Source organism: Grampus griseus (genome assembly GCF_964374135.1).
Source record: "Grampus griseus genome assembly, chromosome: 4".
NCBI lineage: Eukaryota > Metazoa > Chordata > Mammalia > Artiodactyla > Delphinidae > Grampus > Grampus griseus.
Genome location: NC_138997.1, coordinates 139385092 through 139409507, shown reverse-complemented (window position 1 = coordinate 139409507; position 24416 = coordinate 139385092). Strand labels below are relative to the sequence as shown.

At 46.2% G+C, this 24416-nt stretch overlaps 1 protein-coding gene across 3 annotated transcripts; it reads right to left on the bottom strand.

The window, feature by feature from the left end:
- Positions 1-913: 913 nt before the first annotated feature.
- On the bottom strand, positions 914-23928 carry NOCT (nocturnin; the record flags this gene model as incomplete). Of its 3 annotated transcripts, XM_082652804.1 has the most annotated exons (5): positions 914-2890; positions 3916-4188; positions 6494-6713; positions 7545-7582; positions 15661-15839. In XM_082652804.1, 3 exons carry the CDS (start codon positions 6531-6533, stop codon positions 2067-2069), a joined length of 1137 nt encoding a protein of 378 aa, XP_082508930.1. In that variant the 3' UTR covers positions 914-2066. The 3 variants fall into 3 exon arrangements, with proteins under 3 accessions (XP_082508930.1, XP_082508929.1, XP_082508931.1); XM_082652803.1 differs by lacking the exons at positions 6494-6713; positions 7545-7582; positions 15661-15839 and adding an exon at positions 23739-23928; XM_082652805.1 differs by lacking the exons at positions 6494-6713; positions 7545-7582 and having other exon boundaries at positions 915-2890; positions 15661-15838.
- Positions 23929-24416: the final 488 nt, after the last annotated feature.

Genomic DNA, 24416 nt, shown 5'->3' with positions numbered 1-24416 from the left:
ACTCAGTAATGGAACATACTTAAAAAAATTTAGAATAGATTTATTATTTACTGTTATGCCTTCAGGTTACCCTGATGGTCCACAAGGCAGAGCTGCCTGCAAAGAAAGACTAGAGGGGAAGTAAAAATAAAATATAAAAGTGCCACCTATCAAGATTTATATACTAAAAACCTGTTTACATAAAATGCTCACGTGATTACATTTTAAATGAAGACAAATACAAACAACAAAAGCACACTGGTAAGTGCTTAGGCCTGCGGCCCTGCTAATACTGAAGGATGACTTGTTGGTATTCCCGAAGCCCTTCTGCTCAGTGGCATTCCCTCCCACCCCCAGTTCCACCCCCAAACCACAGCCTGCTAGCTTGTATACTGGTGGACAACATTTGAAATTCAAACACTCTTTTGGCTTTCATTCTCATCCAGATTTGCTTATGATATGGGTATTATAATTTCTCTTCAGGTTGGTGTGTTTTGCGGTAGGTAAACAACATTCAATGCCTGCTGTACAGATCAGTATTCTGCTTCTCAACAACATATGAACTAGTCACGCTAAGACCTGAACCAGATGACAGTTGGTACAGATGTCCTTCCCAACTGCCATTCCTTCCAGGTAGTCCCAAGATTTCGTGTATACAATATACTGAAAACCTCACTTGTCTCCGAAGTGGTTCCAATGCAGAAATGTCTGGAGGAACTACTCTGGGGACTCCAACCCTGTCACCGAGCGATACCTCATAAGCATAGCACAGATGCCTTCAACGTGCAACTACAGATCCACCTGTGTCCAGTTTAAAAATGAAGGTGTGAGTGGAAAGGACGGTGTGGGCACCGCATTAAGAGGATTGAAAGATCCAGTCTGTTCTCAGATTCTCTTTGCATCGAAAAGACAAGATATGAAAACACTGGCTTTAAAAGACCATTTATTTATTGATCTTAAATATTTACAACTCATGGGTTAAAACATCTATCCATTTATTACCAGTGGGCTATTTTTTGGGGATTTTTGTTAGGAAGGGGTTTCACCTGTTATCTTTACCACTTTTATTTCTGAGGGAAGAGAATTCCGGGTTATCTTTCTAACTCTATATTCTGCTTTCTAGTTGTTTTAAACCAGTCACCTGGCTATCTTAGTAAATCTCAACGACAGCCTCATTAACAGGCTAGAAATAGTTTCCCATCTCTGAAAAGAAGGTCCCACTGACTTAGCCACTGCCACATATCAGCTCCTAAACGACCTACCGTGCAAAGCATATTCAGTACATATAATGACACTTCTGAGTGACCGCAAATGTACACCGATAGCATTCCGATGGAAAACCAGAAATGGAATTTCTTCAAGAAACATAATAATGGGGGACACGGAGACACAGCAAGGATTTGTGAAGAATGTATCAAGGAGAACTGATATTTCCACTTAAATAGCAAGCAAAAACCCCTCCAGCCTAAACGGTTCCTTTGCACACTACGATTTTATTAGACCCCAAGTAAGAACATCTTTAACGTTTTAAGAAGATTACTATAAATTACTCTATAACTTATGTTTTGCATGGTTTTTAAATGTTCATAATGCTATAATTTAGTTACTTAATTTTACACGAAGATATAAAAAAAATAAATATTGCCATGCATGACTTGTTGATATTTTTAAAAAAACCACAAATAAATAACTGGAAACGTTGTCTAGAGAAACTGTTCCTGCATACTTGTTAATTACAGGGGACTCGAGCAAGTCTATTTCAATACAGGATCCTGAAACTGAAAGAACTTCGGAACAAAGCCAAATATAATGCCCTTAAAGGATCAAAATGTAATTAACGCTAAGGGAAAGAAAACAATACAGACCAAACCTGGAGTGCAAACACCTTTTTCGCTGTAGGTTTTAATGGAAAAGGTTTGTGAGCAAATGGGGTTCCTTCCCAAGGGCATGCTGGAGACATGGAAACTGAAGTGAGAGGAACTGGGGGGCCTTCCTCAGTCAACCTCTCATCTCATTTCAGCTTCCCGAAACGTCCCTGGTTAAGACTTGGGATGAAGGAGACACAGACAAGCACGTATAAATGTCCGTCAACGTTCCTCCTTAAAGCTGAAGTCGCACACTAGGGACAGGTGGTCTGAAGGGTAATTGAAGGACGGCAGGCGGTTGGGTCCAATCTGCTCCTCCGTGAGCAGATCCAGGGCCGACCTCACGCTGAGCGCGTGCTTGGAATACCAGATGTAGTCCAGAGTGTGGCGGCACTCGCCCGAGGTCCGGATCTTCCAGGTCGTGTACGGAGGTTCCGACTGCCCGTCCGCGCTCAGCAGCTTGTAGGCGCTGTTCAGGTTGAGGCTGGAGGAGGCGAAGTGTCTGTAGACCTCCTCTGTCGGCTCTGCGTTGAAGTCCCCGCAAACGATGAGGGGAATCTTGGCTCCCTGGGTGATGCTCTGCAGGTTCTGGAGAAGGTCACAGCCTTGAGCCGATCGAAATCGCTCCCAGCCAGTGCGAGCCTTCAGGTGGGTGACGGCGATGCAGAACTGTCGGCTGGACTCCTTGCACTCTAGGGTCTGGGCAATGGCCACCTGGTTGGTTTTCAACGTCATGGCCGTCAGCCTGATGTTGGCACTGTTGACTAGCTTGAATCGGTTCTGGAGGAAAAACAAGGCACAGCCGTCTGGTCCGTTGTTGTGCTCCACATCCAGACAAGGTGACCAGGGCTTGGGGAAGAACGTGCCCTGATAGCCCAGTCTACTGAGGAGGGGGTGGAAGGTGTCGAAGTAGTGGTCCACCTCTTGGAGGCACAGTATATCGGGCTGGTAGGCTAGGATTTCTTCCAGGATGAGACATTTCCTCTCTTCCCACTTGAGTGCTTCCAGAGGGCACTGTACAAAGTTGTCTTTGCCTTCTCCAAGAGCTGAAAGAAAAAAGCCGGCCAGTGGTCAGCGACTAAGAACCGCTACCAAGTACCTGTGAGTCTCCTCAGGCTTGACGCTACCCAAGACCTTCAGAGCGCCTCCCCTGCTTCAGATGCCCTGGGTGGTTCTTCTCGTACTGCACCGACCTCTTACCATGCAGATGAAGCAAGCAACTAACCGATCCTTTCGTATTAAAACCCTCTCTTGTCACTATGTTCTAGGACATGAGATCTTCTTAAGTTTTAGCTTTAGACAGCGTTCTCTGGCGTCCAAGAGAGCTAAACTATGCCAGATGAAGTAAATACATTTAACTCTAGAGAGTGCTTTCAACACTGACTTATAATAAGCCATACTAGGCCTTTATAGACACCACTTAGAATAAATGACACCCATTGAAAATGGGCAGCTTTTTCCTACACCTGGAAAAAACAAATGAATCAAAGAGTGGAAAGTCAGGGAGTATGCCCTTCTTTTCCAGAAAAAATGGTGACCCTGGTTTCTTCTTAAAATTTCAACTGTCACATGATCGGCAATGAGGTTGACTGACACACCTGTTTTTTAACTGAGCGGACCCAGGAAAGGAGTCCTTGCTACCGTACAAAGTAGTATCTTAAAGCACAGAGAACTGAAGCAACATCTCTGGCCTCAAATTATGAAGAGGCGTCTGGATAAGAACCTGGCCTCAGGAGGACCCCGACTCAGCACCACCCCTACACAGCCCCCATTCCCTGCAGGAGGTTCAGGGTCACCCGTTCGGTAGACTCAGTTTCCCCCTTCCAGGTGCTATCTTAGTGCTGTGGACAACTGATGAAAGCTTATGGGCTAACAGGAGACAGGAAGCACGTGCTGCGAAGCAGACACTTTCCCCGAGCACGGAAAGTCTGCACACGTGGAGGGGAAGGAGTACGTCTTCAGCTGATGGAGTGGGCAGTGAAAGCCAGACGACACCCCTTCCTAGCCTCCCCGTGTGGGAGCTCCCCGGGCGGCCCCAGCGCCCCGCCCCTCTCCCTGCGCGCAGACGTACCTTGGGCAAGGATGTTCCACTGCATGACCCGGATGGGTGTGTGGCTACTACTGGGGCCATCGGCCCTCAGATCCACGAAACCCCGCTGGAAGCGGGGAGGCCGCGTGTGCAGGACGGCCCTGCACTCCTCAAGGAGCTCTTTAGGGTCAATGGGCTCCAGGTGTTCCGGGTCGGGGGCCACCAGATACGCTGGGTGCTGGGAGGCGGAGCTGCCGTCCAGGGTCTTGGTGAGAGCGCTGTAGAGCCGGCTCGTGCCGCTTCCCATGGGACACGCTGCGGGGAAGGAAAGCACAGTCACTCGCCCGGCTCCTCGCCGGAAGACAAGGCACTTACTGTCCACGGAAGCCGCGGGCTCGCGAGCTCACTTTAGGCCGATGTTGCCACGTTCGCGTTCTACAGGGTGGATTAGAGGAGTTTCCGGGTTCTAGCTTTCTCTTAGGGCGGGTACTTGAAATACCGCTGTTGAGAGACCTCGATCTTTATGGCTTATTCTAACCTAGGATCTGTCTTTATAATTTACAGACACAGTCTTATGAAAGCACGGCTAAACAAAATCCATATTCCTTTTTCTGTGCATTTTAAGTGAGAACGTGAAGGCCAGTGTGTACAGAGCCAGACATCAGAAAGCCCAGTTAATCCTGGAGAACAGGTTCGGTTAGAGCAGGCTGTTGCCCTAGCCATGTCACCTATACAGATGCCTCTGCTGTGGCGAGAAACGGCTGGATTAAGTCCATATCCCACTTCTCGTCCATGTTAACTGTACACCAGGGATCTGGCTCTCTGTGGGACTCCGGACATCACGGAGCAGTACGGTCTGTAATCTAATATCGACTGCCAGACTTTTAACAAGTCAGAAACGGGGTTGGGAGCAGAGGCAGTTGCCCACATTTTCTGGGGTCCTGGGAGGAGAAAGGGTGAGGAGCGGTGCAGGAGGCACTGTCAGTGCGCTTCCGAGGCTTCCTACTGTTATCCAACCGGACATGAACTCACTAAGGAGACTAGAGCACAACCTTCAACGAGTCCGCGTGAGGAGAGCTGTGCCCGCGCCTCCCTGGTAAGTGGCCGCCTGCTCCTTTCAAGGTCAGCCGTGTTGCCTCTCATTATAGTGCGCATTAGGGGCACCTTCTACCTGGAACCACTCCTCGATTCCGTGCATGGTTCCTGGTATGGAGGAACCTGGATTTCCCTACCCCGTCCAAGTCCTGGCCTCCTCTTGCAGGACACAAAGTTTCCTTCATAAAACGTATTATTTGGCAAGCGGACTGCATCGGAAACTAGCGGTGGATGGAAGCTGCTGTAGCAGGTCACAAAAGCAGACTCAGGTGTTCACCACCAAGGGTTAACAAGCATGCAAGCATGCTTTCTCCTGCTCCTTCTCAGCAACTCAAAAGTAGTTCCCCAACAAGAAAGCTACATGGAGGCAAAGAAACACACCAGTTTTCCCAACATACATTTCTGTGCACGTGCGACTGCCAGCAAGCCTGTTCTCACAAACGCACACGCGTGAACACACGCACACACCTGTCCCGAAACTGTTTGATTTCAGTATATTAAATTCCTTTTAATAAATCTGTTTGCCTATCTGAGTACATGGGTCCAGAGGAATTTTCTTCTTGGCTGGCAGTACAACTCTGAAAATCTTTCTTCTGTACTTCTGGTTTTTTGGGTTTTTTTTTTTAAGGCAGTAAAAATATTACTCAGCCATAAAAGGATACGAAATTGAGTTATTTGTAGTGAGGTGGATGGGATGGACCTAGAGTCTGTCATAGAGAGTGAAGTAAGTCAGAAAGAGAAAAACAAATACCGTATGCTAACACATATATATGGAATCTTAAAAAAAAAAAGGTTCTGAAGAACCTAGGGGCAGGACGGGAATAAAGATGCAGACCTACTAGAGAATGGACTTGAGGACACGGGGAGGGGGAAGGGTAAGCTGGGACAAAGTGAGAGAGTGGCATGGACATATATTCTCTACCAAATGTAAAATAGATAGCTAGTGGGAAGCAGCCGCATAGCACAGGGAGATCAGCTCGGTGCTTTGTGACCACCTAGAGGGGTGGGATAGGGAGGGAGGGAGGGGATATGGAGATATATGTATATGTATAGCTGATTCACTTTGTTATAAAGCAGAAACTAACACACACACACACAAATAAATAAATAAACAAATAAATAAAAGGCAGTAAAAAGTCCAACTGGGGGACTTCCCTGGTGGCACAGTGGTTAACAATCCGCCTGCCAATGCAGGGGACATGGGTTCGAGCCCTGGTCTGGGAAGATCCCACATGCTGCGGAGCAACTAAGCCTGTGCGCCACAACTACTGAGCCTGTGCTCTAGAGCCCGTGCACCACAACTGCTGAACCTGTGAGCCACAACTACTGAGCCCGCGTGCTGCAACTACTGAAGCCCACACGCCTAGAGCCCGTGCTCTGCAGCAAGAGAAGCCACCGCAATGAGAAGCCCGTGCACCACGATGAAGAGTAGCCCCCGCTCGCTGCAACTAGAGAGAGCCCGCGCGTATCAAGGAAGACCCAACACAGCCAAAAAATAAAATAAATTAAAAAAAAAAAGTCCTACTGTTTCTCAAGTGTGGTTTCCAGATCGGCAGCATCAGCATCACCCTAACGGTCGACCAAACTGTCACAGGGCGTCACAGCAAATGCACAGGGGCTCCAGTATGTGACATTTGTCAGGCTCTAGGCAAAGGACCAGCTTGATGCAGCTCACTTTCAACAGGACTGCTCTACATCCTTTTAATGCCATCATATCCTTGCCAAGCTGAGTTCTGGGGTAGTTGCTGTGATAAAAAGCAAGTACCATGTGAAAAGGCATGTGAAAAAGAGGGTAGCCGTGTCCAACAGGAGTCGAAGGTTTGAGGAGTTACGTGAAGCCAGAAAGACTGTCCCGAGCCACACTTCCTTCTAAAAACTTAGAAAAACCTTCACGTGAAGTGAATAAGGAACAGGTGGGCGTCTGTTCAGACAATAAACGTGTGCCGGAAACAGACGGCGAGGAAGCCAATCAAAAGTATATCCTACTGCAAAATGAGCTAAAAGATAAGACAATGACAGAATAGCCTAAATTAGAAAACTCAGAAGTGAGGCAACACAAGGAATTAGTAACAAAAAACATACCAAAAAGAAATGAGGAGAGAAATCATTTAAGAGGCAGTGGCAAACATTATGTACTAATGTTAAGCGAAGATGCAACATATCAGGAAATGAAACAAATACTAAAAACTAAAAATCGAGAAAACTTTTAGGAGCACAAAGTTTCAACCATGCAGGATGAATTAAGCTCTGGAGGTTTAACGTACAGCATGGTGACTGCAGTTAACAATAGTGTATTCCATGCTCGAAATCCTCTGAGAGAGGAGATCTAAAGGGATCTCACGTCCCCACTCCCTCAAACACACAGGGTAACTATGTGAGTGAGATATGTTAATTAGCTCGACTGAGGTAATTATTTCACAACGTTTACAAATATCAAAATATCGTGTGCTTTACCTTAAATACATACAATTTTTATTTGTTAATTGTACCTCAATAAAGCTGGAAAAAAATAAAGTGAATGGTGTAAGAGGAAAAAATTATGAGGTTAAAAAAACATGTATCATGGACACACATACCTGAGAATATCAACCCAGAATGACCAACACCAACTGGGCTGCAGAGAAAAAGAAAAAGAAAAAATCCCTTGGGCTCTAGGCAAAAGCAGCAAGTAACTTACAAGGACAATAAGAGCATCACCGGACTTCAACTGCAGTGTTTTATACCAGAAGAAAATGAAGTTACGTATTTCAAATATACGTCAAACTTTATATAGATGGCTCATCAGTACCCGAGCCAAGGATTTTATATCCAGCAAAACTGGAACACTGATGCCAGGAGCACTTCTTCCAGAAACTACTAGAGTAGGGGACGGCAAACTGCAGCTAGATGTATTTTAGTACAGTCCTCAAGCAAAGAATGGTTTTAAAGAGATGTGTCACACATACACACACACACAATGTGACAGGATTGTTTTTGGCCCTCAAAGCCTAAATGTTTACTATCCTGCCCTTTTCAGAAAGGTCTTTGCCACCCCTGGAACTAGAAACAAGATTTAGACCAAAATGACCAGAGACACTGATTTAAGAACTGGTGGTACTATATTAAACATATAGCTACTTAGAAAATCAAGTCTAAATGAGGTTAAAAGACAGAGTACAATATACGATGGCTATGTGATCTGATAATGAACCAATGAAGGTTTAGTACACCCAGAAAAAGCATGGGGGTGGGGGGGAGCAGGGACCAGAAAGCAAGCATATTCAGTTAAACATTGTTTAACTGTTTTTAGGGAATTCCCTGGCGGTCCAGTGGTTAGGACTCTGCCCTTCTACTGCAGGGAGCATGGGTTCGATCCCTGGTCAGGGAACTAAAGATTCCCGTAAGCCATACATGGTGCAGCAAAACAAAACAAAACAGAAAAACTCCAAAAAACACAATCCACAACACAAAACATTGATAATTTGGACTTTATCATAATAAAAAACTTAAAAAATATTGTCTTCAGTGATCATAATTAGTAATGGTAGTATCAGAATTCTTATTCTGAGACTGTTGTGTAGATGTGAGATGAAGCAGATTGGATATTCTAATTTCATCATTCCCTGTCGTCCTTTTTTGGTTTGGTCTTAGAAATGTATGTATAGGCTATTAGCTACAACATTCAAGGAAAACATTCTTGTTAAAGCTGGCTCATTTTGGACCAATAGTGGATTATTAAATCTTGTCATTCACCTTATTTGTGACTTTTGGTGGTTTTCAAAAATTAAATGTACCATCAAAGGACAAAGCTTTGCAGCAAAAAAGAGGAAGGATGTACTGCATCGTGGGTATCAAAGCATCAGTTCCAGTCCCAGCTCTACCACCATTCAGCTGTGCCACTCTCCAGAGCTGCTGACAAGGCTTGTTAAGTGACCATAATTTCTTTAAGATTATTTGGAAAATGCATCTAGGTTAGAACAGGCAGCAATTTCAAAATAGTATTTCTACTAGAGGGCACACACATCTCTATTAAGAAAACTTGCGTATGTTATTCAAAATGACTTTTATTCCCCTCAGATTTGAGTCCCCAAATGGACAATTTCTGTTGGGTGTAATAAAAGTACTCTGGAATGCACTAAAGGTTGTCTTTTCAAAAATTTTACTGACATAGACCCTTTGCTCTCGTTTCACGAGATTCCTTTACCCAAGAAAGAGAATCGGGCAACATTTCAACTAAGAGACTGGGCAGAGGGGAATTTCAGGGCATATTTACTATAGTCCTGTTTCTCCTCCTTAGGTCCTACAGGAAACCCTAAGACGGTCCCCTTGATGGACAGATGCAAGCCTGAATACCCTGTTTGATAACGAAGCCAGCCTAGGACATGCCTTCTGATACCAAAGTACCTGGGAAGCTGGTCAACCAATCGGCTTCTCGCATAGAGAGCAAGGCGTCAGGACAGAGACACATGGTCCTGGAAGATGACTCCACCCTCCTCCTAGACAGCAAGGCTCTGCTCCCGCTGGGCACTCCACATTCTGTCCAGCCCTGCAGGTCACTCTCTCGGCCAGTGGGCACTGGCAAAACTAATCTCCACAACCTAACCTAACCCTGCAGTCCTCAGGAACCATCTGTCTGCAGTATGCTGATTCTACATTCTTATTTCTCTGCTCTCTGAACTTTGGGAAGAACGCTCCATACCTAAAAAACATGAGCTGATCTTTTCTCTCAAGAAGTGTCTGGTTAAAGATTAATAGAGAGATAAATGAACAAGAGAAAAAGTGAATGCATACTGTGTGGAATGGGCTGGGGTATATAGTAAGGGCTAAACCCATCGGGATGGAGAAGAGTTATCAGAAAAGGACTTCAGAAAGGACTCAAGGTATTCAGCTCTCATTCCTGACTCCACCACTTCCTTGGTAGGTGGCCACCATAAGCCCCTGCCTCGCTCTCTCAGACACCACGCTGGTCCACAGGAGACACCTCACTGAACAGACTAAAATCTCTCTCCTTATTGGCTACGGGGCTTATTTTGTACGGGGGAGAGACAAACAAGGTGAAAGACATTTTGTCATATGCTGAAAAGTGCTTTGGAGCAAAATAAAAAGGTGAAAGGGGAGACAAGGAATCCTAGGGACTGGAAGTTGCTAATTTATACAGGACGCTCAAGGAAGTCTCACTAAAGGTTACAGAGATCTGTCATAAGGAAACCAGTCTTAGAGAAATCCAAGAACATTCTGGGCAGAGGGAATGGTGAATGCAAAAGCCCTGAGGAAGGGGGCTTCCCTGGTGGCGCAGTGGTTTAGAGTCCGCCTGCCGATGCAGGGGACGCGGGTTCGTGCCCCAGTCCGGGAAGATCCCACAGGCCGCGGAGTGGCTGGGCCCGTGAGCCATGGCCGCTGAGCCTGCGTGTCCGGAGTCTGTGCTCCACAGTGGGAGAGGCCACAGCGGTGAGAGGCCCGCGTACTGCAAAAAAAAAAAAAAAAAAAGTTTCCAAGGCGGCTGGCAGAGCAACCAGAAGGGTGAAGCTGCCAATACAAGTTAGGAAGACGGGGTGGGATCTGCCGTAAGACATGACTAATGCTCAGGAGAGAGGTGCAAACTGGAAATGAACACGTGCAAGACGTCGGGCACAGACGAGGACTCAGCTCTGGATCAGACTGGGGAGGGTGTGGTGAAAATCTGCAAAGAAGGCAAAGGCCAGGGGCAGGACAATCGGGAGAGCAAAGTAGAGAAAGTTTCGTCCACGAGGGAGCTGTGTCCTGTGTCAAAGGCTACTGACGGTTCAAGGAAAATGAAGACTGAGCACAGCTCAGATCTGGATTCAGCGACATGGGAAACGTTGGTGAATTTAACGACAGCGATTTTTGATTTTGGGTGGAGGTGTTGGGAGAACAGGACAGAGAGTGGAGATGTATTTTGAGAAAATCTTGCCCCCCTCCCACCAAAAAAGGAGAGAAATGGAATGGTGGCTGAAGATGGAGGCTTGAGAACTTGGGGAAGCTGCTGTATCACCTTTGTTTGCTAACGGGGGTGACACAGCAGAGGGAGAAACCCACGAGGCAGGAGACTTCAGGCATGACGACACAAGGAAGGCGACAAGTCCTCCCCCAGAACGATTATCAACCCGGACGAGAGTGTCAAAACCAGCCTGAATTTCAGTGCTCTGGACGGAGACCAAAGGCATACAACGAACTGAGAAGCTTTTATTCACGAACGCGATTGAACTTCAGTTAAGGACAGTGCTAGCCTGTGCCCGGTCCTGCCGGGGCTGGTGCCACCCCTCCCCCTCAGCTCCATGGAAGTATTCAACCAGGGCAGCAAAGGTACTAAATTAAGTTAAAACCTGCCCCAAAGCAAGGCCCAGGCCCTGATGGCTTCGCTGGTGAGTCCATCAAATATTTAAGTAAGAAGGAGCAAGGCTTCAAAAACTCCCACGTACTGCTTCCCACGCAGAGCCGCTCTGGAAGATAGTTTGGCAGTTTTAAAAATACACGTAGAATTCATGCCCCTAGGTATTTACCTAAGTGAACTTGAGTTCATTCAGGAATAGGTATGCAGGGACTTCCCTGGTGGCACAGTGATTAAGAATCCGCCTGCCAATGCAGGGGACACGGGTTCGAGCCCCGGTCCTTAGCGTGTGGAAGATCCCCCATGCTGCGGAGCAACGAAGGCTGTGTGCCACAACTACTGAAGCCCATGCGCCTAGAGCCCGTGCTGCGCAACAAGGGAAGCCACCGCGATGAGAAGCCCGCGCACTAAAACGAAGAAACGAAGAGTAGCCCCCGCGAGCCACAACTAGAGAAAAACCCATGTGCAGCTTTGAATGCAGCCAAAAATAAATAAATTTAAAAAAAAAAGAAAAAAGGAATCCCATGGTACTGAGCTGGAGTCAGAGATATCAGCCTGAATTCACGTTTCACTTACTATACATATATAGATGTGTAGATACAGAGATAATGAGCGATGTGGACGGCTGTGTTTTTCCACTTGCTGTCTGCCATGAGCTAATCATTTATTTAATTAATTAAATTAATTAATTAACCATCCCCCTGCTTTTTTCCCACGCTACAAATGTCTATTTTATATCTTTATATGTCCGGGGTTATTGTGAGGATAGAAACATAAATCTAAAACATTTTGCTAAGATATAACATTACTTCTTAAGGAATTTTGTTTGATTTTTTTTGTGGGACCCTAGGAGGTCCTGATGCCTTGTCACGCCCCAGCAGATAAGGTACTTCTGTAGCAATGAACGCTTTCAGTTAAAACTGTCATTTTTACATGATGCTACGTAAACATACATAATAAATACACATGAATATTTATATATTTACATGTGTAACATAAGCTGTATCTAGCCAATAAGTATAAAAATTGAAACGGACACATTCTACACTCACAACTCAGTGCGCACTCACGGCACACATAGATATCTAAGAGGAGGTTCACAGAACAGCTTATTTCTGCATGACATCTGGGCCATTTTCTGGTGCATTCCATTTCTTTTTTAAAAAATGCTGGTCGTGACCCAACTTCGTTTGGTTTCCGACCCACCGATGGGGCGCTGCTCCAGCAGCAGCTGCGGGCATGGTTCATGGGCCACTAGGGATGTCTGAGACTCTTGGAGCCACGCACGGCCAAGGTGTTCATGACGCCGAGCCCCCACGTGCCGTTTTCTCTGTCTTGGTGCTTGTTGTTCTCCGCACAGCCGTGGTGAAACCGCTGTCCTGTCGGCACGTCCCGGCACCCAGCGGCCCCGGGCTCCACTAGTGGCCACGGTACGCAACCCCATCACTCAGGGTTTTAGTTTAAAAGTGCCTGTTTTACTTTAAAATGTCGCTTAGTGAGGCAGTAGTAAGTATCTCTGTGAAATATGCAGCCTCGATGACACATCTTTAATAGGTGACAAAATGGAGCGTCCACAGAAACACGCTGCGCGCAAAATACGCTGCCGTAAGGAAAAGCGCTCGGGTGAGCGTCTGAGCTGCAAAATGAACTCGGTCCTGTCTTCATGGAACACCATTTCACCTCGAAGAGCCGACAAACTATAGTTCATCACATATGGACACGAGGCAGACACGTACCCACAAAAATGTAAGAAGTCAGCCTGTCACTTGAAGGAAAACAATGGACAGAGTTTTTGCCCAAGAGGAAAACTTCTGGAAAACATATCTGCCATCAGGAGCCTGACAAGTCCCCAGTACTTAAAAAAAGTTTCTGACAAGATGGGTGGCGAGAGAAGCTAGTTATTTCTATACTGTGTAACGCTTGGAAGATCTGCATAACGCAGTGAAACAACATTTCCCAAATAACCAATAGCAAAAGTTCACTGATATATATGGTATCGGATTCCACGTCACAAATAACCACGTATTAACATAGAGACTACTACAAAAAAAGACTACCCACGATTATCTTATAAGGCTATTCAAATACTTTTTTCCAATTATATCATCTGTGAGAGACTCAATTTTCTTCATATATTTTAACCAAACCATATCACAACAGACTGAATGGAGAAGCAGATACGAGAATATGGCTGTCTCCTATTAAGCCAGGCTTTAAAGAGATTTCCAAAAATGTCAAACAATGCCACTCTTTCACTAACTTTCTTTTTGTCTTGGAAAACAGTTAAAAAGTGTTACTTACGTGAACACTGATTTTACTATTAAATGACTTGATAAACATTTAAAAATTCTCGTCTTACTTTCTAACATGATATATAAACATAGGTCACATTAATTATGTTATATATTAACCCACATAGACAAAATTATGTGGGACCCTCCGTATTTTTTAAGATTGCGAAGGGGTCCAGAAAACAAAAGGTGAGACTGTCTCTTCTAGACCAACCATCACCTGAGTGTAGACATCCCGTTCCAGGGGATACAAGCAAAGCAATCCCCGGGGAGAAAATGAGAACTAAAAAAGGTGAAATGAAATAACAGAAAGTAGACATGTCTGTAATTCACACAGAGCACGTATCTGAATTTTTCTCAAACTGACAGAGCATCTGATCACAAAAGGTGGGAGAGGTCACTGCTGCTAGGCTGTCTCCACGGCACTCCAGAGACTAGTACTATCTCCAAATCACGGACAAGCTTCCCTGACCTCTGTCTTTATATTTCTAAGCTAGATTTTCCATAACTCAAAAATATTCTTCTCATAAAGTCAGGTTACTGAACCAAATCAGAAGGGATCTGGGGAAGACCCAATTCATTTCCTCCCGTCTTCAGTTATTCTTTTCGGCTTTTATCCTAAGAACATACGAGCTTACTCAGTTATTTTTCAAGGCTTTATTTCCTAAAACTTTCTGGTAACATAGAGACATCAATTCAAAGGAAGTGCTAGGGAATAAATAACTCAAAGTGGACACCAAGGAGACTTCACATGCTATTTGTGTACTTATAACACCGTCCTAGCAAGGCTCAGAGCCACCCAGGAACTGCTAGGTGGGAAGGCAAGTTATCTAAATTTGAGAACAAAGGAACGCTGCAGAGCGCGTGACACCCTCTCCCCCTCCCCCACCCTGAGGATGACGCCCCTGACGGCTAATGACTGCTGGAAGCTTACTACGCACCTCTCGCAAATTAAGTAATTCTCACTACATTCCTAGGAGGTAGCCACTCCGATTATGCCCCTTTTACGAGGAGGGATAACTTAGTAACAATTCTCTCACCTGTTTTAAAAAAAGTCATTTTTTCTTTTAGAGTATCAACCGTTTAAAAAATCTTTTCACACATAAATACAATTCCAAAATTGCTTGCCTTTCTGCTGAAGTTTTATACCTTAATAGGGGTTGCCATTCAGGGCTTTAAAACGATTGTCACAGGTTCAGAACAGCAACATGGAAAGCCACTTTCCTGAGGCAAGGCAGCACAAACAATTCATCCAGGTGGTTGCTGAGATACTGGAAGGCATGAAATCTTGACAAAACCTCTACTGAACTTTTACTTGGCACTCGTACTAGCTTCTGGGTCGAATTTTACATGTGTTATTTATTTGACCCCAGATTATATTTGGTTTTGGCCCCAAATTCATTTTTTTCCAGCCACTTGACTAGAGAAAGTTATCAGCCATCACTTCAATGTAATGCACATGATGTAATTTATACAGGCAAAAGGCAGGTGATAACAGCTTTATCTCTCATGCCTCTATTTCTCCTTTAGCTGCACCACTCCCATCTCTTGCCGTTTCCCAATCCTATAAGCATATTTCCATATACACCGGGAACTGGATGCCTGCATTCCGTGATGATAGGATGGCGATGAACAAATACGTCGCTATTTCACTTGATAGGAATAACTCTTCTTACCTTTGTAACAGCCTTTAAAGGTCTGCCAGAGAATTCGCATTATTTAGGTTCCAGAAATACAGCAGTGGTATGTAAACTTCCCCCATTCTGTCATCCCTTTATTTTCCTAATAAAGCAAAAGTGGGCTAACTACTAAAATACAGAATACATTTACTCTTTAAGCTACTGATTACTAAAGCAACAGGCAGACCACCATATAAGTTCCTAAGAGTGCCAGCCATCAGAGGCAAACGATCAGGGGTTTCATGAAAACACCTTCAATCAGTAACTAGAAGGCTGGATGAGAACCCAAACAGCTGAGACCTAAACTGACTGGGCTGACCACCGCAAGCAGTCCTAACAGCACTCAGAAATCTCGGCAGAAAGACCTCTCTCCACGTCACATTTCTCTACTTACCCAGCAACTGCTGCTTCTAGAGTCTGCCCAAACCATTCAGTCTGTTAATAATTTCTCACAACAGCCTGAGCTCAGTCTCCTGAAACGATGGCTTGGCAAAAAATACCGGTTAAAAAGCAGAAACGGAAGGAAGGCCAGGATTCTCTGGGTCCAACGCCTGAGAAGCTGCTGGAGCTGACCAGCCTTGGGCCCGCGGAAACCTCCAAGCGTCAAGTACCCAGAAGTGTAAAGCACAGACGTCACGGGAAGGCATCACTGAACAGCGAGCCTGTGCTGCCACCTACTGGCCGCGTGCTGAACCACCTCGGGAAGTTTAGACGGGCTAACTCGGCAGCTAGCTGTCACTGGGCTCCTTAGAGCAGCTTCCTGAACACACGCGGCCACCTTCAGGACAGTCACAAGATAACCATCGACCTAAAACAGCCGGGGTGTTGGATATGTGGGACAGTTCGTATTTACTGAAGAAGTCAAAGATTCACAGCCCCCCACCTCACAGCTTCATGGAGCGAGCCCCAGTGGCTCCTTCTTCTCTTACTTAAATGACCCTTAACATCTGAACTACAATCCCTGTCCTTCACTCATTCCTCCTCATAGGAGGAACAGGGACTACCTCTGCCTTGATTACCACTTCCCCTGGTACCCGGTACCCGGCCTAGCGCTTTAAGAACGTTGACAAAAGAAAGGATGGCAAGGGGCAGCAAAGTGTTCATTAAGGACCCGTGTCAAACACTGGCAGGAGAACCGCCTTACGTTGGTAGAGCACTTTACGGTGCACTAGGCACTTTCACTTGCTGAGACACCTGTTACCTCTCAAGAACCCCTTGGCTATTTTATAGATGAGGCTCAGAAGTGACTTGTCCAGAGCCACTATTAAATGTACTCTGTATTTTTGGAATTTTGTGAGACTGTAGTCAGGGCCCTCTCTTTGTGTTTATGTACCCGTATCAGCCAGAACACCGAAACTCAAAACAGTGCAACACGTCCCCGGCAGGTCCACCTGGTAAACGCACACAACCACCTTCAAGTGCTGCGACGCAGTGTGGACCTGTAGTACGTTACACTCCCCGGGTCCTAGAGACCGGATTCTAAGCATGGGAAAGCCTTACGGCGAAAGCTTTCACTTTTCTCAGTGAGGCAAGATGGTCTTGAACACATGGACTCGGGTTAGGCTGCCTCGTTTCAAATCCCGGTTCCTCCTTTACTAATCGGATCCTGACCAAGGTATTTACCTCTGTGGCTCACTTTCTTCACTGAGTTACTGGCCGCTGAATTGAACTAGCTATACCCAGCACATTCGAAATGGGAGCTAAATGTTAGCTATTTTGTTACTGTTAGTGACGCGCACTTTCTGGGTTTAAAGAGAAGCCGCTTTTAACATCTGAGAGCCCAGCATGCGCCATGCTCCTTGCATGTATTTTCATTACTCTTTCCAACAATCCAGCAAAGTAGGTATTGTGTTTGCCCACTTTTATAAACACGGAGACGGAGGTTAAGCGATTACCCGGTTTCCTCAGGATTGCACAACCGGCAAAGGGTCAGGCCCTGGGGAAGGCTGCCTGCACCCTGGACCGCTGCTCGGCAGCATCCCCGATAGCGCTGGTCCAGAGTTAGGACGGTGCGCCCGGGGTCAAGAGGTCGAATTCCACCTCCTCTGCGAGAACGTCACGAGGACGTCACCGCTGTCACGGTGCGCACGCTGGCACAGCACAAAGTGTACAAAGCGGAGTAATGACCCGCACGGCGTGGCTAGAGATATCGAGTGAAGGTCACGGCTCTCAACCTAGCGTGTCTAAAAATACAAGATCCTAGACACAGTGTGACAGTCCCAACGACCTCTGCTGGGCAGCAGTCACAGACAGGAACGCCCACGTGTCTTCCAGACAAGGCTAAGCTGTACCTTCAGTCACGCCCGATTCATCTAGAAAATACGGCTAAGGGAAAGAGAAACCCCTCCACGATGAACGCTGAGGTTAACCTGTTAAAACTGGTGCTCAGATTGTTAGCGGCCTGGCCAAGCACTTCCACAAGCCCGGCTTTTCTAGCAGAATGCTCTGAAGGGAAACTGAAAAGGCAGAAATGAAAAGAATCTGGTGGGACAGCAGCTCTCCACTAAGACATCAGGTCTGTGTTACTACCTGATGCCCATCACTGACGCTCCCGGGATACTCGAGAAGTGGGCCAGGTTTACAGCTACGAATGGAAACATGGAGTATGGAGCCAAGAGGACTATTCTGCTGGTATTTTTCCCTCTAGATCAGAGGTCCACACACCACAGCCCGTGAGCCACATCTGGCCAGCGCCCTGTATTTGTGCTACCTGTGATCTTAGACATTTTTAAGTGGTTGAAAAAAAAAAACTAATAATATTTCATGATGTGAAAATCATATGAAATTCACACTTCAATGTCCATAAATAAGATTTATGTATTGTCTGTGGCTGCTTCCACACTACAGCAGCAGAGATGAACGGTTGTAACAGATATTTGGTCTATAAATCCTAAAATACACATAGCTACATATATTTACAACTACACAGGACACAATGTAAGACGAGGCTTCTGTGAGAAGGAGGCGTGGAGAACTAGCAAATGCCCAGAAATTGTAAACGACTGCAAAATAGACACGTTCAGAAAATCTCATGAAATAGAGATAAAAGACTTGAAAAAATGAGAGGAGCCACAGAGGGTGGGTCCATATGGACAACAATCTGTCCACTGTTGAACCATTGTGAACTTTCCAATAACATGATACAGTGATGAATATGATAGAATAACCCAAGAAATAACAGAAAATCTTCCTGTGCTAAAGCACGGGATGGCCTTAGACTGAACGGGCTCACCTGACCTGAGACATTCATCCTGACAGAACTTTTGAACACCAAGGGCAAGCAAGCCTAAACTTCTGGAGATACCCAGTACTGACAAAGACATTTAAGCTCTGAGGGAAAATATTTTTATTAATGGGCATGTGTTACTTGTGTAATTTAAAATATTATTTAAAAAAACTATCATGATGAAAAGCTGCTCAACATGACTAATTATCAGAGAAATGCAAACCAAAACTACAATGAGGTATCACCTCACACCAGTCAGAATGGCCATCATCAAAAAAATCTACAAACAACAAATGCTGGAGAGGGTGTGGAGAAAAGGGAACCCTCTTGCACTGTTGGTGGGAATGCAAATTGATACAGCCACTATGGAGAACAGTATGGAAGTTCCTTAAAAAACTACAAATAGAGCTACCATATGAGCCAGCAATCCCACTACTGGGCATATACCCGGAGAAAACCATAATTCAAAACGACACATGCACCCCAATGTTCATTGCTGTGCTATTTACAATAGCCAGGTCATGGAAGCAACCTAAATGCCTATAGACAGACAAATGGATAAAGAAGATGTGGTACATATATACAATGGAACATTACTCAGCCATAAAAAGAAACGAAATTGGTCATTTTTAGAGACGTGGATGGATCTAGAGACTGTCATACAGAGTGAAGTAAGTCAGAAAGAGAAAAACAAATATCGTACATTAACGCATATATGTGGAACCTAGAACAATGGTACAGATGAACCGGTTTGCGGGGCAGAAATAGAGACACAGAGGTAGAGCACAAACATATGGACACCAAGGGGGAAAGTGGTGGGGTGGTGCTGGTGGTGGTGGGATGAACTGGGAGATTGGGATTGACATGTATACACTAACATGTATAACCAAGAAGAACCTGCTGTATAAAAAAACAAAATTCAAAAAAGAAAAAAACGATCATGAAAATTTTCCAAATAAAATTCAGCATGAACCACCTAAGAGAGAAATGCACGTCCACCTTGAATCGCTAAGTATTCATCAAGTGTGAGAACCATTCATGTGGTTATCAAGGTCCTACGAATCCCCATTAGAGGGACTCCTAACAATAAACATATATGCTGCGTCTCCCTCCTCCTTCCAAGAACCCGAATACACCCGCCTCACCTCTTTTAGCAAACATCCCATCGCAGGAACCTACAGAGTATATAGGCGTCCACCTACCTACTCTATAAATCGTACACTCCCGTTACAATGTCAGTGTCAAGTTCTGCCTCACTGAACTTTCACAAAGACACCAGTTCTTTCCTTTCCTTGAAGCTCGCTTTTGCTCAGGTAAACATTCTTGCTCAGGCGTCTCCTGAATTGTCTTAGGCCCCAAGCTCACAACTCTTAACACTCGTCCAGAATTCTCTCCGGGTTTCCCAAACTTTCCAGGAGGAACAAGTACCTCTAGGAGTGCAGCTTATAAAAGACTCCCTAGGCTTTCCAGAGAATCACCTGGGGCATTTGTTAAACACAACACAGCCAGGATTCTCAGGAAAAACGGATTCAAGTAGACAGGTGAAAGGCCCAGATGATTCTCAAGTACCCCTTTTCCCAGGGTGTTCATCGCTGTTCCCATACCTGCCACCTTCCTCCGGCACATGGTCTTCTCTCACCCTCCTTTCTTGCATTCAAAGCAAAGTTTTTATCCAACAAATCTAGCCACACTCACATCTTTCTTCTCAATCTCTGCTGCAATTAGTCATGAGAAGCAATAAAATATTTGGCCTTTTAAGTGTACTATGTTCAGTAATACTTGCGGATCAACTGATACCAATTTATCTTATTAATTTTTTTCCCCTAGGTAAAGTCCAGCAGGCGAAGTTAAATGATTTGCAAATGTTCACACAAGTGTGTTGAATGTGAGCCTGGAGCCACGGTTACTAATTCAAAAGCCCCCAATAACTCACTGTATTTAAGCTCTTACCACTAAATGCTACAGGAAAACAATACCTTGGTTCTCCTACAAAGAAAGCAATTTATTTTTGTAGAAGCTTGATAATTACAAGCTTTTGCATTTCTTCTCTCTCATAAGCAGCTTACTCACACCGTTAAGGGACATACTAAATAAAGCCGCCTCCTCCAATGAGCCGGTATTTGCTTTTAAAATTGTACCAAGAAAAAAAGCAACATGTTCCAGTGATGGAGAACAGTAATTCAGCCAACTCTTCATTAGCTGAGGAGGAAGGCATTTATAAACCCACAGATGACACCGGACCAGTACAGTCATCCAACACAGTAACTGTGGCAACTGGTGCTTCTTTATGGGGGCTGCTGCCCTTCCCTGAGAAAAGGTAGCCAAACACTGCTAGGTCCCCCTTTCAATTCTAATAACCCAGCATTTGATGACTGCAAAGAGGCTGCACTCATCTTTCCAGCGACCTCTGATTGCCAAGGGGCGTTAAGTTAGGAAGGAACCGATTATCAAATGGGGTCAAGCATGGGGCTTTACTACCCATTCCCCGCCGCAAAAACGTGCTGAAGGGAAGAGTAGCTTCAGTTCCCTGAAGGTTTCTCTAGCCAAATGTCTAAACCTTGGGGCCTGTAAGAATAATCTGGTTATTACTGTTGCTATTTTGTTAAGTAATGTGGAATCTGGGGTCCACTGGTAACAATTCTGTTTAGTAAGTCTACAGTAGGATCTATGAATCTGCATTTATTTAAAAAGCACCTAATGCTGGTTCCGAGGCTCTTTGGGAAACATTTTGCAAGGTATCTCTTCTCTCACCCTGACACATCCATGCCTCATGCCTTCCACTTTGCTCCTGGCTTTTCCCAAGCAAAGTGTTCTAATCTCTTTCCATCCTAAACTGCACTTCAAGGCCCAGCTCAAATGCCAACCACGTTCTGAAGCCGAAAAAGATCACCACTGCTAAAAGAGACTTTGCACTCTCTGGCATCCTTGTGCCATTTGCAAACCTTTAATTGTAACAGACTAAGAATAAAAGGTGTTTGATTTCATTAAACAGTCACGTCTTTGTGCAAAACTCACCTCTCTTACTGGGCACACTAAACTCCTTAGAGGCTGGCTAAGTCTCACGTTCTTTTACCTCCTATAATAAAGCATCTACAGAGTGAGACAGGCTGTAAGTTTTTGAATGAATGAGTGATCAAGCGATGAGCTGATGAATGCATTCATGAGTGTCTTCCAACAAGCAGCTGAAGCGAAAACTGCGCAGAAGCCGGAAAATTGCCTAGATCTTGTAGTAGTAACTGTCTATAATAGTTTACAATAGTGTAACTACCATAAAATCTTTCAATTTCCTTCTAAAACTTCAGGGGACTTCCAGAAAGTTCATTAAACATCTTTCTGGGTCCAAAGCCTAAGATTTCAAATGTTCTGGCCTCTCTTCCTCAGCCAACAGCACAGCTCTCTGTATGTGTGTTACGCAAGCTATCTGTACTCCCAAGATGAGCCTACTGACTAACTGCCCCGAGGGGCCTGGAGGAAACTTAAGGTGAAAGGTTAAGATAGGAGAGATGGCTAGGAAGACCCCAATTGGTTTTCTGTCACCCCTTCTCCTACCTCAAACCTAACAATGTTCCTCTTGAAAACTTCCAGCAAGAAAAACCACTGACCTTCCCTGGTGGAGCAGTGGTTAAGCATCCACCTGCCAATGCAGGGGACACGGGTTCGAGCCCTGGTCCGGGAAGATCCCACATGCCGCAGAGCAACTAAGCCCGTGCGCCACAACTACTGAGCCCACGTGCCACAACTACTGAAGCCCACGTGCTAGAGCCCACCGCAATGAGAAGCCCGCGCACCGCAACGAAGACCCAACGCAGCCAAAAATAAATAAACAAATTTATTTATTTAAAAAATACTTTATAAAAAAAACACTATCAGATATTAGGTGGTAACCATTCTAACAGTTATTTCATTGTGCCAAACTCCTATAGAACTGGAAAGATCTCGGTGACTGCCAAATTCACCCTTTTTAAGAACACTGAAGAATTTAGAGTCTCCGGTAACCACTTTAACATCCTAAATTTATTTTACTTTATTTTATTTATTCATTTATTTTTGGCCGCACCGCAGGGTATGTGGGATCTTAGTTCCCCCGCCAGGGATCGAACCTGCGTCCCCTGCGGTGGAAGCGCCGAGTCTTAAACCACTTGACCGCCAGGTAAGTCCCTAGTCACATTTTGGGTGATCACTTTAAGTAAAGAAAGCCACACTGAACATATTCTTTTTACTGCTCAATCTGTCCTTAAGTAAATCCCAAACTTGGGAATTCCCTGGCGGTCCAGTGGTTAGGGCTCAGGGTTTTTACTGCCCTGGCCCTGGGTTCAATCCCTGGTCTGGGAATCCCGCAAGCCACGCAGCGGGGCCAAAAAAAACCCCCCAAAAAACCCCCAAACCGTTAATCCAGACCTTTGGAGTAAAATGTAGTTATTTACAATCTAAGATGCTCATACGTCTTAAACAGCAATAAACTTGAGCACAACCAAAATACACTTTTTTAGTGTGGTAAGATTGCCAGTTTTGAAAGAGAAGCTTTATTCCTCATTTTGAAAAGTATGACTACTTTGTATGTAGATTGTAGCCGCGGTAATGGGTGCTCAGGCAGAAACCTCTGTGGCCAAAAAGGGGAAATCCAGGGCACGTGACGTATAAAATTGGCTCTTGGCCAAGACGGCATCACCTTTGCAAGATCTTAAGCCAGGTATACAGGACGCAGAATGACGCAAATATTAAGACGGGAAGGCTCCCGAAAGATTTCAAATGTACGTCCAAAGAGTCAGTGCGTGTTATAACACACTGTTCACATGACATTTTTCAAAATTCAGAAACCTAAAAGACATGTAGGTCACGTGATCAGATAAGTGTAACTTTAGATTTTTTGTTTGTTTGCATAAAATGTTCCATCATTAGTGCGATTAGAAACAAAACACAAATAATCTGCGGCCTCGGAAGGGGAAAACTTACAGGTCAAGAGCGAGAAATACAAAAACCACGGCATCGAACGGTAAGGATCAAACTAGAAGCTCCCGCGGGGTTCCGGTTCTTACCGGACGCGGTGCAAGCCCCAGGCAAGGGAAGGCGAGGGCAGAGCCGCAAAGCGGAGCGGAGACAGCGGCTCAGGGAGAGGGGAGCCCGCTTCCCCGTCCGACCCCACCGCCCGGCGGCCCCCGGCTTCCCATTCATTCCGCGCCGTCTCCAGGTGGCGGCCGCGCGTTGGCCGCCGCCGCGTTCTCCGCCCGGAACCGCCGCGCACTCACCTGTTCGGGAGCAAGCCCTCGCGACGCTGCGGGCCGCCGAGGCCACCGCCAGGAGCCGGGGGGAAGCGAGGCGGGGGGCGGCGGCGGGTGCCGGCGAGCGGCGGCGCGGCGGCGGGCCGGGCGGGCGGCGCAGGCCGGGCGCGTCCCTCTGCAGCAGGGCGGAGCAGAGCCGCCGCGGGCTCTGATACATGCCGGGCGCCGCCGCCGCCGCTGCCGCCGCCGCGGCCCCTCGCGCGCCCGACCCACCCGCGGGCCTCGCCGACGCGGGCGAGCCGAGCAGACTCTCGGGGGCGTCCGAGGGGAGGCTCCCGGGCTCCTTCTCTTCCCGCCGCGGCCCGGGGGAAGGTGCTGGGCAGGCGAGCCCGGGACTGAGTGGCTGGTGCTGCGGCTGCTGCGACGCGAAGGCGCTGGCTGCAGCCAGCCGGCGAGAGCTGGGGGGTAACCGGCGAGCGCAGAGCGCTGACAAAGCGGGCGCTACCAAGCGCGACAGGGAGGGGGGATCCATAGGATCGGAGCCAGGCGCGACCAGGTAGGGACTCCTCGAACCGGAGTGATACTGATTTGGGAGGAAGCGGATCTTAAGCTATTTATAGGGTGGGGGCTATGGGCGGTCCAAAGTAACAAGGATCCCTTGAGGCGGTTTTAAAGGAATGAGCCTCCCCTTCCGCTGGCTGCAGT